Source organism: Tympanuchus pallidicinctus, unplaced genomic scaffold, assembly GCF_026119805.1.
Source record: "Tympanuchus pallidicinctus isolate F22 unplaced genomic scaffold, pur_lepc_1.0 scaffold9, whole genome shotgun sequence".
Lineage (NCBI taxonomy): Eukaryota > Metazoa > Chordata > Aves > Galliformes > Phasianidae > Tympanuchus > Tympanuchus pallidicinctus.
In genome coordinates this window covers 4,692,202-4,712,070 of record NW_026294813.1, presented here as the reverse complement: position 1 = coordinate 4,712,070, position 19,869 = coordinate 4,692,202, and the positions used below count along the sequence as shown (strand labels likewise).

Here is a 19,869-nt window from a genome sequence, read left to right as displayed (position 1 = left end):
AGAGAATAGGTGTAGAGATAGGCAAATATGCTAGAAAATGCATATAGTTGGTATAAAGGAAATGTGAAATCATATCAGAATCACTCTAAATACACACTGGTAAGCTGTGTGTAACTCAGAAAATTGATTACTTTAAATGGATGGAACATTCCACAGCTCAGTAACTTGGCTTTGCAGGGAAATGCAATAAAACACGCACACATCAGGCTAATAAGAACTTGGGCTACAAAACTTCAAATGCTTTTTAAAGCCCCGGCTCAAATGTAAAGTTTTTCTTACATCAACTGAACCTTCTGAAATACCATCACCTTTAGATGGCACTTTGCTTAGGGGTGGAGATGATACCAAATCAATAGATATATGTGGAATATAATATCTGAAAAACAAACAAATGAAGAAAGCAATTCCAAAAAATGTTACACTCTCATACTGAGTTTTTATAATGGTGGGACAGCATAATTTTTCTGTCATATTAGAAGTCTCAGTCTCTGATTTCAGAGAGTATCTAAGTTACATAGTATCCTCATATTCATAGCGCTCTCTTAAAAGTTTGCCTCTAATACAAATCAAGAAAAAAAGTCTGTAAATCCCAACAGGAGGTTTCAGTCCTAGAGGAAGGTCTGTGGTGTTTTTTGAATATTAGTAGATTCAGAAGTTAACAGTCAGAAAACAAAGTTTAAATGGACTGTTAGCAAAAAGTTTCCCCAGTTTGCTAAATGTAATCACTGGTGACAAAGTCAGAGGACGCAGACATCGTAATCAAGCTTTTTAGAAGAATGCCAGTTGTTTAAACAGGAACCGGTTAAGTGTTGCTTAGTTTTCTCTGACTGCCTCCACGTCCCTGCCTCCACACTTTATGCAGGTGCACAGTAGCAATTCATAAAGGCATGGAAGGTTACAGGCAACTGGCAAATATCAGAAGCAACAGTTGGACAGATAACTGCACCTTCTTCTTCCCGCACTTCTTGGCTGTGTTGGTAGAGACAAGCAGGGGGCAACCGAGCCAGGTGCTGGGAACAAGGACCACATCTGCGCATAGGCAGGAACTGCAGCTCCTCTAAGTACATTCCACTTCCAGTTTTTGGCACATTTAAGCTAAGTACCTCTGCATTCAGCTCTGTCAGCATCACAAATGAACCTGGACTCAGAATTCTTGAGATGGGAGGCAGAGACTTCTTTTTTTTTCTCTTTTTTTTCCCCTCCTACTCTAGAGCCATCCAGCCATCCTACAGCTTTCAGCAGCTTGAGAAGTGCACATATGAGACTCTTTATATGTGTTGTTTCTCTTCCTTTGCCACGGGTGAACATCTGGGTAAGCAAAGCCTTTTGTTTCAGATATTAGTGGATTGAGGCTTGCATGCCTTTCTTCAGGAAGAATCTCTACCCAATAATTAATAAATTTCCTGCCACAGCACAGTAGCTATTTTCTCTAATGCACACAAGTCTCAAGTAAAGTTTAAAGAGAGGGAGCTGGGTAAAAAAAATAAAAAGTTTGCTTGTGCAGTATCTTATCCACAAGAAGCACTGCAAAGAATGCCATTTAGACCACCGGCATAACAAAGCAGTACTTCAGTGTCCATACACTGTATGTGCAGAAGTGTTCCTACAGATGTTGGCAGACTGACTGGTGACATTCTGCAATTGATTAACTTCTAAACTGGCCTATCATGTTTTTGGTGGAGGATGTCTGACCAGGAGACTTTAAAGCTTTGAGGAATGTGTTTTCTTATTATACTACTATTATTATTATTATAATCTTTACAGAGATACTTTACCAGATTTAAGAGTATGTATTTGCAACGAGGAGAAAGAATACCTACAAGAAAGTTATTTTAAAGATTGAAATATGTTTTTTCCAAATAGATTTGCTTTTACTTACAGCTAGAAAAGCACAGTCCTTTAGAAATACTGTTTTCAAAAGCATGAGGAATAACGCTGCTTTTACTTAGAGCATTCACAAATTCTGAAACAACAGACCCAGAGTGATATTAAATCTAGCTTCCTCTCAAAGACAGGATTTTCTGCTTTTGACTTCTTGTGAGTGGATGTAAGCAAGTTATAACTCTGAAGAAAGATGAGACACTCATTTCTCTATTCAGAGACTTTGAACCTTGTAAATCAGTTCAACATGTTTCATTTTAAGAAGTCACTTGCATGTTATCATTTTACTTGTAACAGTGATACTTTTATTCCTAGGAAATTAGTAGTAAACTAAACTGTCCCAGCAGATATTCCAACACAATGTTCCTTATAAGGAAGAAACAATTTTTTCCCAGGGTCTATTCTCAATAAATGTGAAGTGAATGTGCTTGTTCCTTGAGGAAATACAGAGCAGCATAATTCAAAGAGCTCTGGGACTCTGGCAAACACAACACCATTCCCTTCAGTACATCTCAGAATGACTTCATACATCAAGTATCAAGCCACAAAAAGGCAGAGGACACAGAAATGAATGTCAAGAGTATCTAGCCCAAATTAAGATATTTGTCTCTTTACATTATTTTACAATACTGGTGGAGCATGCCTAGTACTTTAAGTACCTTTTTCCTAAATGTTTTTGTATTCTAGAATCTGACTCCATTTTTAGAATCATCATGGAATTACAATAAAAAGCTGTCCCTTGAAAGGTCTCTTTCAGTGCTGTTGGTTTATTTACACGTTAAAAGAATGACTCCTAAATGAGCTGGTAATATTTATCCTAAAGTATCCAATTTCATGTAAAAGGCTAGTGAAAGGCAAGATTTCTATTTTTAACTTCTGAAAATAAGTTTCTGAACACAATGATTTAAACAATTTAAGAAAACATTTCAAGCCAAAGATATAGATCAGGTATGCTATTTTCTTCATTGACCAGTCTTCATCAACATTCATCATAGTTTCCTGCTTTTCCTGTGTTCGAATTTTCAGAGCTATGGCACTGCCAAGTGTAGCAATAGTCACTGTTTTTATGTACAGCAGTGTTTTCCAAGTTGTTTTTTTTTTTAATGTACAGCAGTGTTTTGTATGATAAATATTGAAATACATTTGGAATCCGCATAATCTACAGCTTTCTTACAAACTGTCTTTGAACTGCTTTATTAAAAAGAAGTCCTTATGCAAGCCAGTTTAAAAAAAACATTGTTTTAGCATTGTTAAACTGTTTCAGTATACTTCTCAGTCTTCCTTGTGTTTGATTATATTAATGCTGTCATCTCTTGATCAACACTTTAAATTAATTCTTAGTAATTTTCCTTGTGCTTATTCAAGGAGTTCTGGCTGTAAGAACCTTCTAGCCTCCTTTGCCAAGTTTCACAGAATCACAGAAAATCACAGAATTGCAGGAGCTGGAAGGGACTTCAAGATATCATCAAGCCTAAGCCCCCTGATAAAGCAGGTACACCCTGATAAAGTAGGTCACACAGGTAGGCACTCAGTTGGGTCTTGAATATCTCCATACAAAGAGACTCCACAACCTCTTTGAGCAACCTGTTCCAGTGCTTTGTCACCCCTACCACAAAGCACTTCTTCTGCATGTTTGCACGGAACTCCAAGTGTTCAAATTTTAGGCCATTACTCCTCTGTTGCTATGCAGCACTGAGAAGGGGCTGGCCTCATCCATTTGCCTCTCACCTCCAATTAGATATTTATTAACATTAATTACATTTCAGCTCAGTCTTATTTTCCCCAGGCTGAAGAGACCCAGGTTACTCAGTGTTCCCTCATTTCCTCCTTTTCATTTCTGACCTCCTGTCCTCATGGTGTTTAGAGATACTTTATGACCTGCATGAATATAGAGACTTGTTCAGCTTAAATGCTGCCTTGGTTTTTCTTGTTCTCATTTTTCCAGATAAGTTTTAACCACCATGGTGACTCATGTTGACCAGCACTGGGCTGTCCACAATCCATTTTCTACATACAGACCATTGTTTTCTTCATACAAAGACAACTGCATGCAATCCTTCTTTCAAATTAGTGCAACTAGTGGAGTGCTCAAGCCTTGTATGTACTACAGCAAGGAAAGGGAATGACTGCAAGTTGTCCAATGCTTTGAAACATTAAGAACAAATTATACTGACTGGTCATCAAGGATGTTTTTCCAAGTAGCTCACTGAACTGACTTTGATTAAGTGCAAGAGGTTAACCATGTTAAGGCTGCTATTCCACAGCCATTGCTTTCCTTCTGTGTAACTCCGTAACACAGATCGTCAACAACCGGGAGGCAGAAGAAGAGGAAATGAAAATGCAGCTCAGTAAACTCCTTCCAAAAAAAGAACGTCCTTGAAAAGAAAAACTAACTACAGATTTAAATACAGATAAGACATTATTTTTTCCCCCTAGACTCTACACATCTTCCTAGTTGCTTTCAGAAAGTTTGAGGTGTGAAGGAATCATTACTGGAGGAAGGAGGGAACTTTGGGTTCAGAAAATACATGTAAACTGTTACTATGTCAGTGCAGAGTAAGCCCAACAAGAAACATCTTTGTTGCTTATGGCATCATATCAAGAGGAAAGATGCTATTACTCTTTTATGTACTTTCCAGCCCAGCAAAGAAAAAAGCTTCAACAGCATACTGTGTGGCTATTAATATCATAGGATATGAGTATGAATGCCTCATATATGGGAAGCAACTCTTCCTGCTGAATGGCAGGATGAAATATCGATGGGCTTTTCTCTCGGATTTCCTAAGTTAATTTGTTTTGTTTTACCAGATCTGAAAAGACAGAAGGATGACTAAATTAAGACAACAGACACTTGGGCTACTTTTGCTTATTACAGAAGGTTTTATTTTTCATAGCCGTACTTGTCAGTCTTCACCGCAACCCCCTTCGCTGTGACAGGGAGAACTCTCCCAGCAACGCGTTATTTCCATTGCAGCCGGCGGCTAAGACCTGTTGAACAGCCGTTACCCAGCTGCGAGCGGCACTGCCGCTGCCTCGGCAGAGGCTTGTTGGAAGCAGAAGTAGCGGTGGAGCAATGTGGAAGAAAACTGTTTCAAGATGTGAGTCGTTATTAACAACGGCTGAGTGAGGGGGCTGGAGTTAGATATTATTTCTCCTCTGCTGTCGCACGGGTACCGTGAAACTCTTCTATTTTCTACGTGTTTCCTCACTCTGCCCTCAGACACACAGAAACCAGAGCGCTACCAAGAGTAAAACCGAGCCCGACATCCGCAACTGCTCTCTTTAGCACTCGGGCTCCCAGACGGCTCAAATACTCAGCCGAGGTTAGGTACATAAACACAGCAGGTGCCACGAACGGCAAAACGCTACGTTAACGTTACCGCCCGAGCGAGGGGAGCGCAATCACAGCAGCAGAACGGAGGCGGGAGAGGAGTTGCTGGCGAGCCGGCAAGGCAGCCCAGCGGGAACCGACCGCGGGCAGCGCCGCGTGCTCCGAAATAACACCACGGCGCGGTCCTCCGCCGGAGGAAAGCCTCCCATTCCCAGCGGCCGGCCGCTCCGCCCGCGGCCGGGCCGCCCCTCGGCACAGCCGCTCACCCGCCCTAGCAGCTACCGTATTCCCCCTGCCCGCAGCCACCTCCCCGCCCGGCGTTCCCGCAGAGGTGAGCGGTGTGAGACCCCGCCCCTGCGTTCCGCTCCCCGCGTGGCGTCAGACAGAGGCCACCCCCCTTTTTACCACAGCGCGTGACGCCATGAGGCGGGCTGGGGGGAGCGACTCGGCGTCCTCCCGCCGCCGGCTGTGTACGCGCGTGGGAGGAGAGCGGGGAGCGGCGGCGCGCACCGTCCCACCGCGAGCCGCACTCGGGCCGTTCTATTTATGTTTGTGGCGGCGATTTGCATACGGTGCCGCCCCTGCCGCCCGCTGGTGGGCAGAGGAACACGCCCTTCTTGCCGTATGAGGATAAAAAGGCGGGGACTCGGGGCCGGTGGCCGTTCGTTGCCTTCCTGGTGCCGTTTATAGGGTACTGCCACTTCCGCTGTCTGCTTAGAAGCGGCGCGATCATGGCGGAGCGCGGTCAGCTCCCTCCTCCCGCGAAGCGCCTCTGCTGCAGACCCGGCTACGGCTCGGGCTGCAGGCCGGGCGGGCGGGTGGGCGGCGCCGGCCCCGGCAGCGGAGCGCTCTGCGCCGGCCCCAGCTCCGCAGCCGCCGCCGCCGCCCTGGGGCTGCTGCCGTTGGGCAAGACGCAGAGCCCCGAATCCCTGCTGGACATCGCAGCTCGCAAGGTGGCGGAGAAGTGGCCCTTCCAGCGGGTGGAAGAGCGGTTTGAACGGATCCCGGAGCCGGTGCAGCGCAGGATCGTCTACTGGTCCTTCCCCCGCAGCGAGAGGGAGATTTGCATGTACTCCTCCTTCAACACCGGCAGCGAGGACCCCGCCGCCGCTCCCGTGGGGGCCGCCGCCGCGCCCGGCGGGGCCGCGGACGCCGCCGACGAAAACCGTCTGCCCTTCCGCAGGGGCATCGCGCTGCTCGACGGCGGCTGCGTCGATAACGTCCTGCAAGTCGGTGAGTCACCGGGCGCGACGCCGGGCCCGTGTCAGTACCGCTCCCCTATCCCCCAAGCCCCTTCTCCTGGGGTGGGCTTCGCAGCCCCTCGGCGCGGGAGGGTTGCCCTGGCCCGGCGGGGAGCCCCGGCACGGCGCTGTCCCTTTAACTCTCGCTGTCGGTAATCCGGAGCGTGTAATCCCGTTTGGGTCTGCCCCCTCCCAGCGCCCACCCCCGGTAATCCGGGTCACCGCCGTACCCCGGGCCACAATGGGGAGGAGGTGCCCCCCGCGCACACACCTCCCCGGTGGAAATGAATCAGCAGAAGGCGGCCCACGGGGGTGGTGTGTGTGTGTGTGTGGGGGGGGGGGTGGGGGTGATGCGGCGTGCTCGGAAATAAAGAAATAAAAGCGAATGCCAGAGTCTGGTTTGAGGGAGGAGGAGGAAGGGGGAGAGCAGCGAACAAAGGCATTTCTAGGGCAGCGGCGAGCCGCAGGGAGGGGGCGAGATCCGCAGCATGCGGGCGTGGGGGGGGAGCGGGTGGGGGGCACGGGGCCGTGACAGCGAGGCGTGTGTGTGCGGGGGGGCCGGGCTTCCTCCCGCTGGAACAATGCTCCCTCCTCTTCCTCCTCTGCGTTTAAAGGGCTGCGGGGCTCGGTGCTCCCCTTCTGCGGGGGGGGCGCGCCTCGCCCCGCCTCCCCTCCGCGGACGCCTCCGTGGTGGGGTGAGGAGCCCCTCGTCCGCTCGTGGGATCTATAACTTCCACGCGGGGCGTGGGGTCTGCTTTGTAGCTGGGCACTTTGTTCTCGTTTTCGTGTTTATCTCCCACCTTTTAAAGGGAAAGCTAGACAAAAGGATTCTGCTCGGTATTCTAATTGTTATTATTTTTTTCAATCTAAAAACGCATCTGTCTTTATTATTTACCCCACGGTTCATCCTGTCCCGAGCCTTTTGTTCACTCCACTTGCGCTCCTCTTTCTGGCCATTTATTTTCGCTGCTGCTGCTTTCAACCTCACTGCCTTTCTCAGAGCTGAACTTGAGACAAATTGTTTTTTTTAAATCTAATTAACTTTCTTGTAAGTTTCATCATTTGACTTTTTCTCCTTTCCAAAGGTGGCTGTAGCTCCTTGGTGCTGGCAGAACCAGAAGCACAGCTCTTCTACTTGGGTTGGCTGTACTGAGATTTTTTCCCTTCTGCTTGCACTTGATTCTGTTTGCAAGCAATGAGGAATGACAGGAGTGCACATAGGGAGGGTTTCTTGGATGATTACATTTAAGCCAGGAATTCACTGTGAAAATAAAGCCAAGGGGCGATAAATAAAAGATGTAATCTTCTGCAGGAGACAGACACCCAGCGTGGGCTTCACTGTGCTTGCTTTCAGTGACAGAACAGGGCCTCAGCGAGGAGTTGTGAAAGGAAAAAGTAACTTGTTGTATAGCTCCTGAAGGGGAGGGGCATTGAGTAATGCTGGCAAGGGTCAATGTGAAGAGAGAAAATATGCATAAATACAACTGAAGTGTTGACTGCTGTTTCTGGAGCCCTTAAACACGTTCCAGACAAATGCTGAAAATACAGTTGTGTTGTGTTTTTTTTCCAGCCTTTCACTGGAAAGCTGTGCTCCAGCTGGAGCTGTTGATGGTGAGTGTCTCAGTGCTCTGGCAGCATCATGGTTGTGCACAGAGCTTGGGCAGGGATCTGTTGGATGTAGAGCTCTCATGCAGAGCTGGTGCTGCGACTGCTGCTGCGCTGAAGGATGCGACTGAGCCTTGGGTCAGGACCAGTTCTGTGTGGTGTTACGGGGTGCTGCTTTGGGAGAGCTCTGATGGGTCTGTGCAAGCAGCGATTGGTGGCCTTACAAACGTGAACTTGTGTTCCGTGCAGTGTGAGTAATGGAAACTCTGTGAATGTTTACTGTTGCGCTGTGGAAAAGTGCGGCTGTTGGACAAAGTGCGTTTTATTATTTATCAGTCCTAACAGCCTTACTTGTAGTGATGATCACTATAAGGGAATGCAGATCTGGTTAGTGAGGGAGAGGCATGAACTTCACTTTGGTAGTTAAATGGACTTAAATGCTTCTGGAGTCTACATTTCTTAGTCTAGCCTGGAGTGAACACTCGGACAATCTCTTCACAGCGGCTCATTACAAGTAGTAGAATTTCAAAAAATCTCATGTCTACATGCTGCTAAGAATTTTCACATGCTCCCATATCATACTCCCCACCTCTGTCTCACATGTGTCATGAAAAGAGCAAAAGGAGCTAACGTGTCAGAGATTTGCATAGCCGATGATCCGATGTTGGGCTGACGAGAGCACTGAGTGGTATTGGCCTGGCATGGTAATTAGCATCACTTAGTTTGGAAAGACTTCTCTCCAGAGAAACTGGCTTAAAAATTCTGCCTGCATCTAAGTTATTGATGTTTTTTTATAGCTTATTATGGTATGTTTCAACTAAACATAAAGGAATTTCTTTTTTTTAAAAAAAGAGAATGTAGAATTCTGGAACAAACCTTTTCAACTGTATAATTTAGTTTTTCTACTATATATGTTTCATTTATTTCAAACCAGGTATTTTTAGTAAAGATTGCAGGCTAAGCAAGAAAGCACTTTGAGGAAATACAACAATCTGGGGGAGAAATTAGAAGTTGACTGTGGTTCGTTTGGAGTTTGCACGAGGATGCCTGGAGTGAGCAGACAGTTTTAGCTGGTAGAGTGTATATTTGGTTCCTGAGGTTTGTCTTGAATTAGTATACAGCCCTGCCTTGTCGTCACAGCGGTGTCTGTCAAGGTTAGGAAGAGCCTCAATAGCACCGTTGACCTGGTGAGAGCCCTTAATGCAGCTATTCTGGACACAGGGAAAAAAGCCACCCTGTGCTCTGGTAGGATGACTTTCTGCTTTGGGAAGGGCAGAGGCTGCCTTCACAGCAGTGGCGGGAAGCCCTGCTGCTGTATCTGCGTCCACATTAGAGCCACTTGAAGTGGTTTCTTGATACGTCACTTGAAGTACTCCTAGAATGTCTTCGTCTGTCTTTAATTTGAGGTTGGTTTGTCTTTGCTGCTTAGAACTTGCTTGCTCATACAGGTCTCCCTTTAAGGTGTTGTAGTCTTTTCCACAGTAGCATAGGGCTTTGTAATCATGGTAGTCATGCCTCTAGGTATGAATGGCAGGAGAGTGAGTTGGAGGGAAGAAACTTCCAAGGGGAGGAAAATAATGTATAGAATTAATTGATGGGCACTTACCACAGCACTGGAATGTAATATTCATGTTGTGAACTGGGAAACTACCTTGTCTGGGAAGAGTGTTCAGCTGGAGTGACGTTGGTATGGAGTGGTAGATGTAGTTTTCTGAAGTCCCCCAGTGAAATGTATTCAGAAGGATGCTACCAAAACACTGTGTTTGATTTCAGGAAAAAAAAAAATAAAAATGAAGAAAGCAGAACAAGTGAAGCTTCTCAAATGTAAAATAATAATTAGAACTTCCTGGATGTTTCTTTGTTTGGTTCTTAAATGAAGTTAGGACTCGTGACTTTTTTTCCCCCGATTTTCTCTTAATGTGAAGTGTTTATCTTTTGACTTCATAGTTTTCATCATCTGTTATTACAGAAGAGCTACAAGTTAGTGGTTGCTTTCAAAACCAGGAGAAACCATCATTCTAGGAAGAGAAAGCTTTTTAAGATCCTGTTGGTAGCTGCTCTAATTCTGTCTGAATGTGATATTGTAAAGAATCAAACATGCTTATATAGTAATCAGCAACTTTCTGATCCTTTGGGATCAAAATCCACCAAGTTAATTTTTTCATTCTTCCTAACCATCTTTGCCCAAAATAGTGTGGAATTACACAGCATGTGAGAAAAGTGCAATTTCTTTTCTTTCAAGATCTAATTATTTAAGTAACAACAGTATAATGTGAAACACCTTTCTGTTGATTAAAACCACACCAGGTATTTTGTTAGAAATCTGGCACAGGCATTTGTGCTATGCATTGAAATGCAGACATGTTGATTTTCACGAATACCTACAATGTATGTTATTGACAAAACCTTTGTGACACATGGATTTAGCTTTTTTCTAAATAAAGTAATATTAAATTAAGCAACAAAGCTAAGGCTGTTATTTGTGAATGTAAGCGCTGTGTTCTGCATTAACTTCTTGGAGTCCTGGTGTGTCTGGTGATCTTTGTCCGAGAAGAGAATGTTGTGCTAAGGTTCTGCTCCTGGAAGGGGTAGTTTACTTACTGACATGCCACAGAAACAGGCATGGTTTCTTCAGCAGCCAGCCCAGTGTTGAGGCTTGGTTAGGAACGTATGACTAAAACAAGTAATATAGAATTTGTTAATACAATACTGTGGTAATGTAGTAAACAACTAATATCTTGTTGGACTTCTGAATATTCTTCTTGAATAGCAACCAAGTCCACTAGGATTTTGCAAAAATACCTTCAGGGATTATGATTTGAATTAGCTTTAAGAAGAAAGTACCAATATTTCCAGGTTTGGAGAGACAAGTAAACTCATTTATACATATTTCTTCCTTAAAGAGAGACAGCTGAATGCATTCCAGTTTTGTTGTTAGATTTGGAATGCAGTATATTAATTAGGGAACACACAAACTATTCTCAGTGAGTAGACATGTGTATTCTGATGGATTATCCTTGACATTGAAGAATTTCTTTGGAAACTTTTCTTCTTAAAAATAAACATAATAAAGTGGGATTGGGGGAGAGGAGAGTGAATTATTAAAAACAAACAAACAAAAAAAAAACAACAAAAAAACCCTCTTTCTGTTAAGACTAGATTAAAAAACATGGAAAACGTAGTCAGCTCCTGCCTTTTTTGAGTCTTTCTAAAAATATCTAATCTGAATTTTAAGAGAAAATAAGCATTTTTCAGTGATTACAAGAAGCAGGAATAAAAGCCTTATCCAGGTTCATCCAGCCCATGGCCCGGCCCAGCTGGCTCTGCATCCCAGCTGCTGCCCAGTGGCCCAGCAGTACCCTGGGCATGCACCTACTGCTTCCTCACAGCCAAATGTCAGTGTGCCATGATGTGTATTTGCAATTCCATTTTCAGTTGACATAAATGCACAAACTGGGCATTTTCAAATGGAGTGTACACAGTTGCAACCAGATATTCAAGTCAAAGGTTTGACCATGTCTCTTTACTTTTGTAAGCCCTCTCTTACCGTAGAGAAACTCTCCATGCTTCACAATTAGCCTTATTCATGTCATCACTTTTTGGCAGCGCAGATGTCTGGGGACAACTGTTGTCATGGATGAAGTGCTGCAGTAACATTACACCAAAAATCGCAGACAGACTCCTTGAAAGCTCACGAAGATTTGCAGGCATTGCCACTGAACGATCAATGATCAATGCATTAGTTTCACACAGGGTTATGCATCCCACTAGTTCTGGGTTTTTGTTGCTCTCCTTTTTTTGCTTTAATGTCCTAATATTTTAAAAATATTATAGATTGAGATTAGTTTTGTTACTTATATACGTGAACTACATTATATATTTTCGGAGAGCTCCAAAATTAATGATTGCTCTTTTATTATGTTGACCTACAGTGTCAGAGGTGGAGGTTGGTGGTACAGTGGTAAGAGTTGAACCTTACCACCAGTATTCAATTCCTTGTTATTGCTGTGAGACAGATGGCAGCAGAGGGACGCTCTGACAGAATGGCATCTGACATGGAACTGTGTATGAAGCAAAGGTGTGTTACCTTAAATACCTCCATGAGGAAGAAAAATGGCACTAGTTGACATTCATCAACACTTGCTGAACATTCCTGGAGACCAGAAGGTGGATGTGAGCACACTGAGGTGGCGTGTAGTGCATTTCGGTAGTAGTGACAGGGGTGCTCCTTTGCTGGTGCAGATTTTGACAAGCATGGCAGGCAAGCTCTTGTTCATCACTGGAGAAAGTGCACAACTAATAATGGTGACTGTGTTGATAAAGACTGTTTTATAGCTGGGAATTTGCTCTATCAAATGGCATTATTGTGCTCTGAAGCTGGTGCAGTTTCCATGGAAATATATAGGAGGCATTACTTTTGGAGCATCCTTTGTGTGTGCAGCACAAAACTGTTCACTGGATGTAGCCCAGGTAAGCCAGAAGATTGAACACTGATGCCTTGTAGAGTTTTTCCATGTAATTACAAATAGTAGGATAAGTTTGTAATAAGGCAATGTCTTTACTGTGCTAGAATTTGGTAAATTGCTTCTGCTTAAAATTTGTAAAACATCACAAAACCACTCTTTTCTGAAAAAAAGTTTTATATTTGCCTTGACCTAACAACTTGCTATTACTCATTTTTGTCAGTTTTCATGTTTCTCAGGTTTTTTATTTACTCCCTTAATTTCAAGGCTTTCCTCACTTTGATGAAAACAATTATCATTTTTAAAACTTGCTTTCAGTTTAAGAAAGTGATTCCATCTATGTGTATAGTCAGATATTTTGGTATGTAGCAGTTCTTGAATTTGAGCCAGTTGTCACGCCAGCAACTGATGCTTTCTCTGTCTGTCTCTGTGCTTTTGGAGATGAATGATTAATTAGAAGTGAAATTTACGTGTAAGGCTAGGCTGAAGCTGTATAAAAGTCAGCCTTGGACAAATTGGTTTTCCTTAACAATTGCTAGGTTGTTGGTGAGTTTTGCCAAACAAACGTTTGCTGTTTTTTTTGTTTTTTTTTTTTTTTTTTTGTTTTTGTTTTTTTAAACTTACGTAAGACTCTGAAGTTGTAATTAAAACTACTTAGAGAAAAGTAGCATATTATCTTATACAGCAGTCCTTACCAGTGAAGGTTAAAGTATGTTGGGTGGTACCCTGAAAGATGTATCTGCATAGGTTCAGTTTTCATGTCAGCTGCTGTTTTGGTAATCTAGTTCTTCAAATCCTGAAGTTTTGTAGTAATGTGACAAAATATTAGCGCAGAGCTACGGTAATGCAAGAAGGCAGCTGACACCCTTTCACTTATTTTCTCTTTAGTTCATTTTCTTTGGGGATTAGACAGGAGAATTTACTGCATCTTGAAAAGAAAAATAAAAGGAGGACAGAACTATTTTAACTGACAAAAGCTATTCTAGTTTATGAATCTGCCTGTCTGTCATAGAAAATAATTTGAAATGTTACAAAGCTTTCATGTGCAATGATGGTACAGATTCAATGTGAATTCTGATTGCCTGGAATGCAGTCAGCCTGACAGCATGTGAATACTTGAGCACTGTCCAGTAACTGCACTTGTGCTGGGAGAGCAGTCTCCTTGAACTTCCATTTTTTTCTTCTTGGTTCACTATCTAAAGCTACCTGTGAGAAATGCTTCTCTTAGCTGGATGTGCATGCAGCCTTTGACATGGCTTTGTAGCCTTCTGTGACCTGGATCACTAGTAATGTTGGCTGGGGCTGTGTGCTGGTTTGCATTCTCCTCCTGGCTGCATGGCAATTACCGTGATTTAGCGATACCCTTGCAGTGCATTACTGTACTGGCTTCTGATGAGGCAGCCATATGCACTCAACCTTTGTTGCCTTGGCCCCACTGTTAAACACTGGGATGTCTGGAAAGCTTGTAATGTAAGTCACTATCTTAGAATAGTTGCTCTGCTGTTTGTTTGTTTGCTTGTTTTTATTCTGCAATTGTGTGTAAACAGACAAGGAGGGAGCCTTCTAAAAGTAAGGAGAGTGAAGAGCATAGGATTGAGTGAGAATTGATAAAAGGCTTGCTACTGAAGCTTAGTGGCCATTGCTGAATGGAGCTGTCTCCCAGTGTAGGCTTTTTACCTATACTTTATTTTAAGTCTTTCTGAAAATCAAAAAATGAAATGTGAAAGAGGGGCATCTTTAATTGTATTTAAAACATATTTTAAGGTGATTGAGATATGCACCATCATGCTTTAAAAAGACCTTCATCTTTTCTTTCCCTCTAAATCTTTCCTCCTTATTGCAAATGAGAGCATTTGACAGTCTTGAGATATCTGGGAATTTTTGCTTTGGATATGCATTGGCAATGGCTGAGAAGGTCTGACGTTAATTGGGAGGATGCAGCAAAACCTGTCAGTAAGTTTAAATTCATGCTAGTAGAGCTAGCTGATCAGATAAATCAAAAGCTCATTTACTGAATTAATGTGCTAAAAATTCATGTGGCTTACGTTTTGTCCTGCTTTATTTAACAATCTGCCTGTTTACATAAGTCATCTTTCATTGTTAATGGGTGTCAGAGCTCTAAGTTGCTGTGGGACTGCTGGAAAAATGTGTGGAAAAGTGGCACAATAGGAAGAAAGTTAACAGAAGTAGGTGTTAATATATCTTTATTGAATCTGTTCGACTTTTTTTTTTTTTTTTCTTCCAAGAACTAATTATTTTCAAACGATCACTTTAAAGGCTGGGAAAATCAAATGTTGCATAGCCGTATGACTTCTAAGAAATGAGACACTTTGTTGTACGCAAGCCAAGTTTTGCTGCTAACTGCTTACTGACAGCCAGTAGTAATGCAAATACAGTGCAGGAACTGTGCAGCTGACTACAATGTTTAATTTATACTGACTAATGAAATAAAGAACATTTGACCATTGAGACACTTAAGATTGAATAAACTGTTTTATAAAGTGTGAGACAAATTTACAGTCTGTAATACAGTAGAGGATCAAGTTTGCATGTACTGTACGTATTTTTATATTTCTAATTTTGTGGGTTTTGGTGATAGGATTTTACTAGCATTGACTCTTTTGGGCTTATTTCCATATGCTTCAAGCTTGACTTTTTTTTTTTTTTTTTCCAATACTAATGGCTTGTTTTTTTTGTCCTGGTACCGCTATGTGCTCAACTTAGTGGCTGTGGAAGGCCTCTCTGTCAAATCAGCTTCTAGCTTACCCTTGTCAAGAGCATTTCACAGAATCAACTGTATTTCACAGAATCACTCGGGTTGGAAGGGACTTCAAGGATCATGTAGTTCCAACCCCCCTGCCTAGCAGGGCCACCAAACATACACATTCAGATCAGGTTGCCCAGGACCCCGTCCATCTGGTGAGTTTTATTAATACTTGGTTTCTACAGTGAGCTTTAATGCTTAGACCAGCCTGAAGTTCAGAGTGTCATGCTATCTTTAGTGATGGTGTATAGGATTGGTAGCTTGTGGGAAGTATAAGCAACTGCACCTAGTGTGGTGTTAGGATGTCATATACCTGCTGACCAGTCACTTGTGCCACATAGCTTAGTCTTGACCATGGAATAATGGCAAATAGAATGTCTATGTTAACAATCTATTAACAAAAGTGTCAATCAATGATCATCCTGAATTTGTCTGGAAAACATGAGAAATTTTGTAAAGAGCTTTATAGTAAGCAATTGTTTGTAAAGAGCTTTATAGTAAGCAATTGATTACTTGCCTCAGTTGCCTCAGTGAAGCACTTGCCTTCCTGCTTATGTTTGTGGAGTACAATGCATCATTTGGAAAGTTAAAAGCTAGTATTAGTAAAACACGTTTGCATATTTACACAGCTGACCTTGGTAACCACATTAAGTGTGACTTGTGCTTCAAGACAACTCTGCTGAGCATGGTGATTCTGAGAGCTCAGAACAGGGAAAATCAGTAGCCTAAATGAATTGTTTAACATACTAGCTACGTGGAGGAAACATGGGATGCTTTTCTTCTGTTATGACCAATGACAACTGTGCCAGCTGACTGTATTGCTGATGTACATGCAGAATGACTGTCAGTTCTGCCACTGATTTAAGGTGTAAGCTGAAACCTTGCAAACTGACTGTTAGCGTCTCATGGTTAAAATATCTAATAGTAATATACTGTATCTGTGTCTGGATTTAGAGTAGCTGTACTGCACAGAAGCGTGAAAATTCAATTTTACTTCTAGAACAGAGGGATAACAAAATGTGTAACTGTGGTGTTAAATTTTTAGCTTTTCATTATTGCAAGTCATGATCTGTGGGATAACAGTCACGCAGCTTTCCTGGTCAAATCTACATGCATGAACTAATAGAGATGACTTCAGCTGAATATGCTACTAATGTCTGAATGATAGACAGTGACTAGAAATAGGGCTTGATGTAACAGATGCCTTGGCAGTCTGATTGGATAAGGAAACTGAGAATAACTAGATTAGCGCGATTTAGAAGTTTTAGAAGCCATGTACTGCTTAGTTTTACTGATGATTTTCAGTGACCTAACTTCACATTATGTATCCTGGCAATAATTTACAATCTTAATTTTTAAGTAGTTACGTAGATGATAAATGTAAGTGGCTACTTGTTGGCAGGAGTGAATCTTTTTAGGAGTAAACAAGAGTTCAACTCACTGAGTAAGATATACTTGAAGACAAAAGGGGTAGTAGGATGCTGAGCTGACCTTTATAGACGAGAGACTGGAAGAAAAGTGGGGACGGGACGACTTCTGAGATAAGGTATAGGTCAAAGAGCTCTGTGGATTTCTGAAGAGGTGTGTTTAATGAGGTTGTAGTCTGAATGACTGGCATCTCCCTCTTCTGTTATCTGTTTTCAGAAGGTTTTAGTGAAGGCATGAAAGGATAGATTTCTCCATTTATGAAAATTTTGTTTTGCTTTGTACAACAGGCTAGCAATCTAACAGCTATCTTGTAGACTTTGAAATTGCAAAAATATTTAAAGCTATGAAGTGAACAGTTGCTTGTTCTGCCCTCTCCCTTTCTTACATCCTAATTTCAGTATTAGCAATTCAGCATATCTGACATTATTTTTTAGAAAGTGCTGACTTTTCTGTTAAAAAGAAGGTTATTTGTCAGACTGTGCTTTATCGAAGCAGAAGCTATTTCTGTTAAGTTATTTCTGTTAAGACTTTTTATGCAAGCAATAAACAGATTTATTCATGGGGTTAAATATGCATTGATTAACTCATGTTACAAATTAATCTTGTTTTATTTTAAGATATAGTCAAGTTTTGTCTTAATGGTCTTAATTCTAATCAACAGACAATAAATGGCATAATTTTAAACCATTCTCTTTTGGAAAAAGTCCAAGTGTTTGTTTTCATGTCCTTTTTCTGCAAAATAGTAAATTGGTGTGGTACCCAGAATTTTGAACAACTGAGTTTTATTTTTCTGACTGTATCTTGTGCTGACATGGGGATAAGAACTGGGATGTACTGAAGAAAGGATAAGATTCTGGTGACAAATGTTGCATGGGCTTGTTAGGCTCTTCTTTAGACAGAAGTACGAAGAGGAAAGAGAAGAACTGGCTGTGTTGGTACAGCCTGAAGCTATAAGGGCTAGAAATTGTTAGGGATAGGAGATACATGTAAGCACTGGAAATGTAGGGATAATGTGAGCATTGTAATCTTAATAGCAAAGAGATCCAGTTTTGTGGGATAGAGTTTATTAAAAGGGAGGATTTGTATATGCACCAGGGATCAAGGAAGGGTGCTGATGTCAGAAAGCTGAAGACTCTCAGAGGGGAGAGTAAGCTTGAGAGGACTGAGATGGCAATAAGATCAAAGCAGCTACTCCCTGATTACTCAAAGTATGGAATGATAGCTAGTGAAATGCTAGGCAGGATAAATGAGAAAAAAGTGAATCATGGATATGCACTTCAGTGAATCCCTGCCTGTTATGAGCTCCGTCTTCCCCTCCCTACTTGAATGACAAAAGGAAGTTAACTAGTAGAGATAAAGTATTGAGAAACATCTACTGAAAAGAGGAAGTAGAGGAGGATGACTGTGCAGTGAGACACTGAGCTGTGATTTTAGGAAGTAAAAGGAGAACCACAGAAGCCAGTAAAGGTCAAAAGTGCCGGGAAAGGAGTCTTCTGCTTATGGAGATACTGAAAAGTGAAGCAGTCCAAGTCCTGATACGTGTTCAGAAAAACCTCCAATGGAGGCCTGAGTGAGAGCTGTTCCAGTGAGGGGTCACTTTGTTGGAACCAGCAAATACTTGATGGTAGACCCACACTCCAGACAACAACCTCAACACAATTATTTGGCCGTAAGAGAGAGAAGGCAGGGATGTGGGGAAGGTGGCAGTTTGGGTTAATGTGAGCACCTCAGGTAGAAGTTACATGGATTAATGAAGTAAAGTAAATCAGCGTAAGAGTGAAGAAGTCTGTATAGCAAGGCACAGCATGCATGGAGGTTTATAGGTAGGCACAGGGGGAATAGCTTGTAGCTGTGTTTTGTGCCAGACCAGCCTTGCCAATGGCCCTAATGAGGAAATGTGTCCTAAGTCTGAGTATGGGTAGCAAGGTGTGAGCGAATAGGGAAAGAAGTGAAAGTGGGTCCCCATATCTTGTGCTGGGCTGCTGCCAGGTGATGCTGCTGTGAAAGATGTGCTTGCAGTGAGGACCAGACAAGGGAATGCTACAGAGGTAGACTGTGACTTGGTCTTCACTGAGTGTCTTGTTGCATGCAGTGCGAGCTGACTCCGTGCAGACTGGAGGAACCTCTGACCCACCTGCCTCAGCCCCTATAGGGCTGGGGGTATAGAGCTGGGGGCTGCCATATGCTGCTCACAGCGTCTTCATGGCTTTTGGTCAGGTGTCTTCCCCACAGAATTTGTATGCATCTGTGCGTAAATGAGGCTTGTTAGAAATACCTACTGTAGGGATTGAGTATCAGTGTCCAGTGTGGTGGCTGCCACTCAGGGAGGGGCTCTGTTAGCTCCAGCTGTTCAGATCCTGTTTTACTGGCTGATGAAACCTGGACTTAGGTGTAAGGGTGCTGCACCAATGAAAGCCTGGGACCGGTGAACTAAGGTCCCTGTAAATACAAGTTGAAAGCTCAAATGCAAGCCTAGTGTCTGTCTTTCTAAGGCTGGTAACCTTGGGTTACCAAACAGATCGTAAATGACAAAGACCATAAAACTTTACACAGAGGGAAGTAGAGAATTTGAAACTGTATTTCCAGTTACAGTTTAGCAGCGTTATCACCTTATTCCCCCTTCCTTTTTTGAGAGAGTAGGCACATTCCTCGTTGACCAAACCCGCTGCTGTAAGAGAACTGCTGATGCGGCAGTGCAGCGTGGTCATAACGCTTCCTTGTGAGGCTGGGAGTTGTTCTCCAGGAGCTGTTCCAGCAAACGTGCTCCCTCTTGTCACTGGATGAACTCCTCCAAGGACAGGCTGCAGAACAGGCCTATCAGAATAAATGTATTCCATTGTGAAATACTCTAGTCATGAATATGGTAAATGAAATAACTGACTCATTTAGTGTGCCGTGACTCATTTACTGCTCTGTGCCTCATTGTGTAACTCTTAGAACAGAAAATACGTATTGCTGTGCTCAAACATGTATTTTGAAAAGATTTTTTCATGATTGTCATTTTCAAACTTTACCCATTGTGTGTCATTCACCCTGAAGCCATGTGGATGGTTTAGGCTGGCTTAAATGCAGGCTGCTGTCAGAGAGACACAGTAGTTCTCGAGCTTGCACCTAGTGCCAGGGTTTGTACATGTGTGCAGTGAGCTGGAGAATTGT

The 19,869-nt window shown here is 42.8% G+C and overlaps 3 protein-coding genes across 3 annotated transcripts in view; 2 read left to right on the top strand and 1 right to left on the bottom strand.

Moving 5' to 3' along the window:
- NDUFAF2 (NADH:ubiquinone oxidoreductase complex assembly factor 2) overlaps positions 1-19,869 on the top strand; it is a 354,445-nt gene that overhangs the window by 119,632 nt on the left and 214,944 nt on the right. The gene's annotated exons all lie outside the window — the stretch shown is intronic.
- LOC128074290 (uncharacterized) overlaps positions 1-19,869 on the bottom strand; it is a 497,996-nt gene that overhangs the window by 272,756 nt on the left and 205,371 nt on the right. The gene's annotated exons all lie outside the window — the stretch shown is intronic.
- The window catches only part of ZSWIM6 (zinc finger SWIM-type containing 6), a 112,712-nt gene continuing 98,786 nt past the window's right edge, over positions 5,944-19,869 (top strand). Inside the window, exon 1 of the mRNA XM_052670404.1 lies at positions 5,944-6,445. Within this exon, the coding sequence (XP_052526364.1) occupies positions 5,944-6,445 (502 nt within the window). The remainder of the gene's footprint in view (positions 6,446-19,869) is intronic.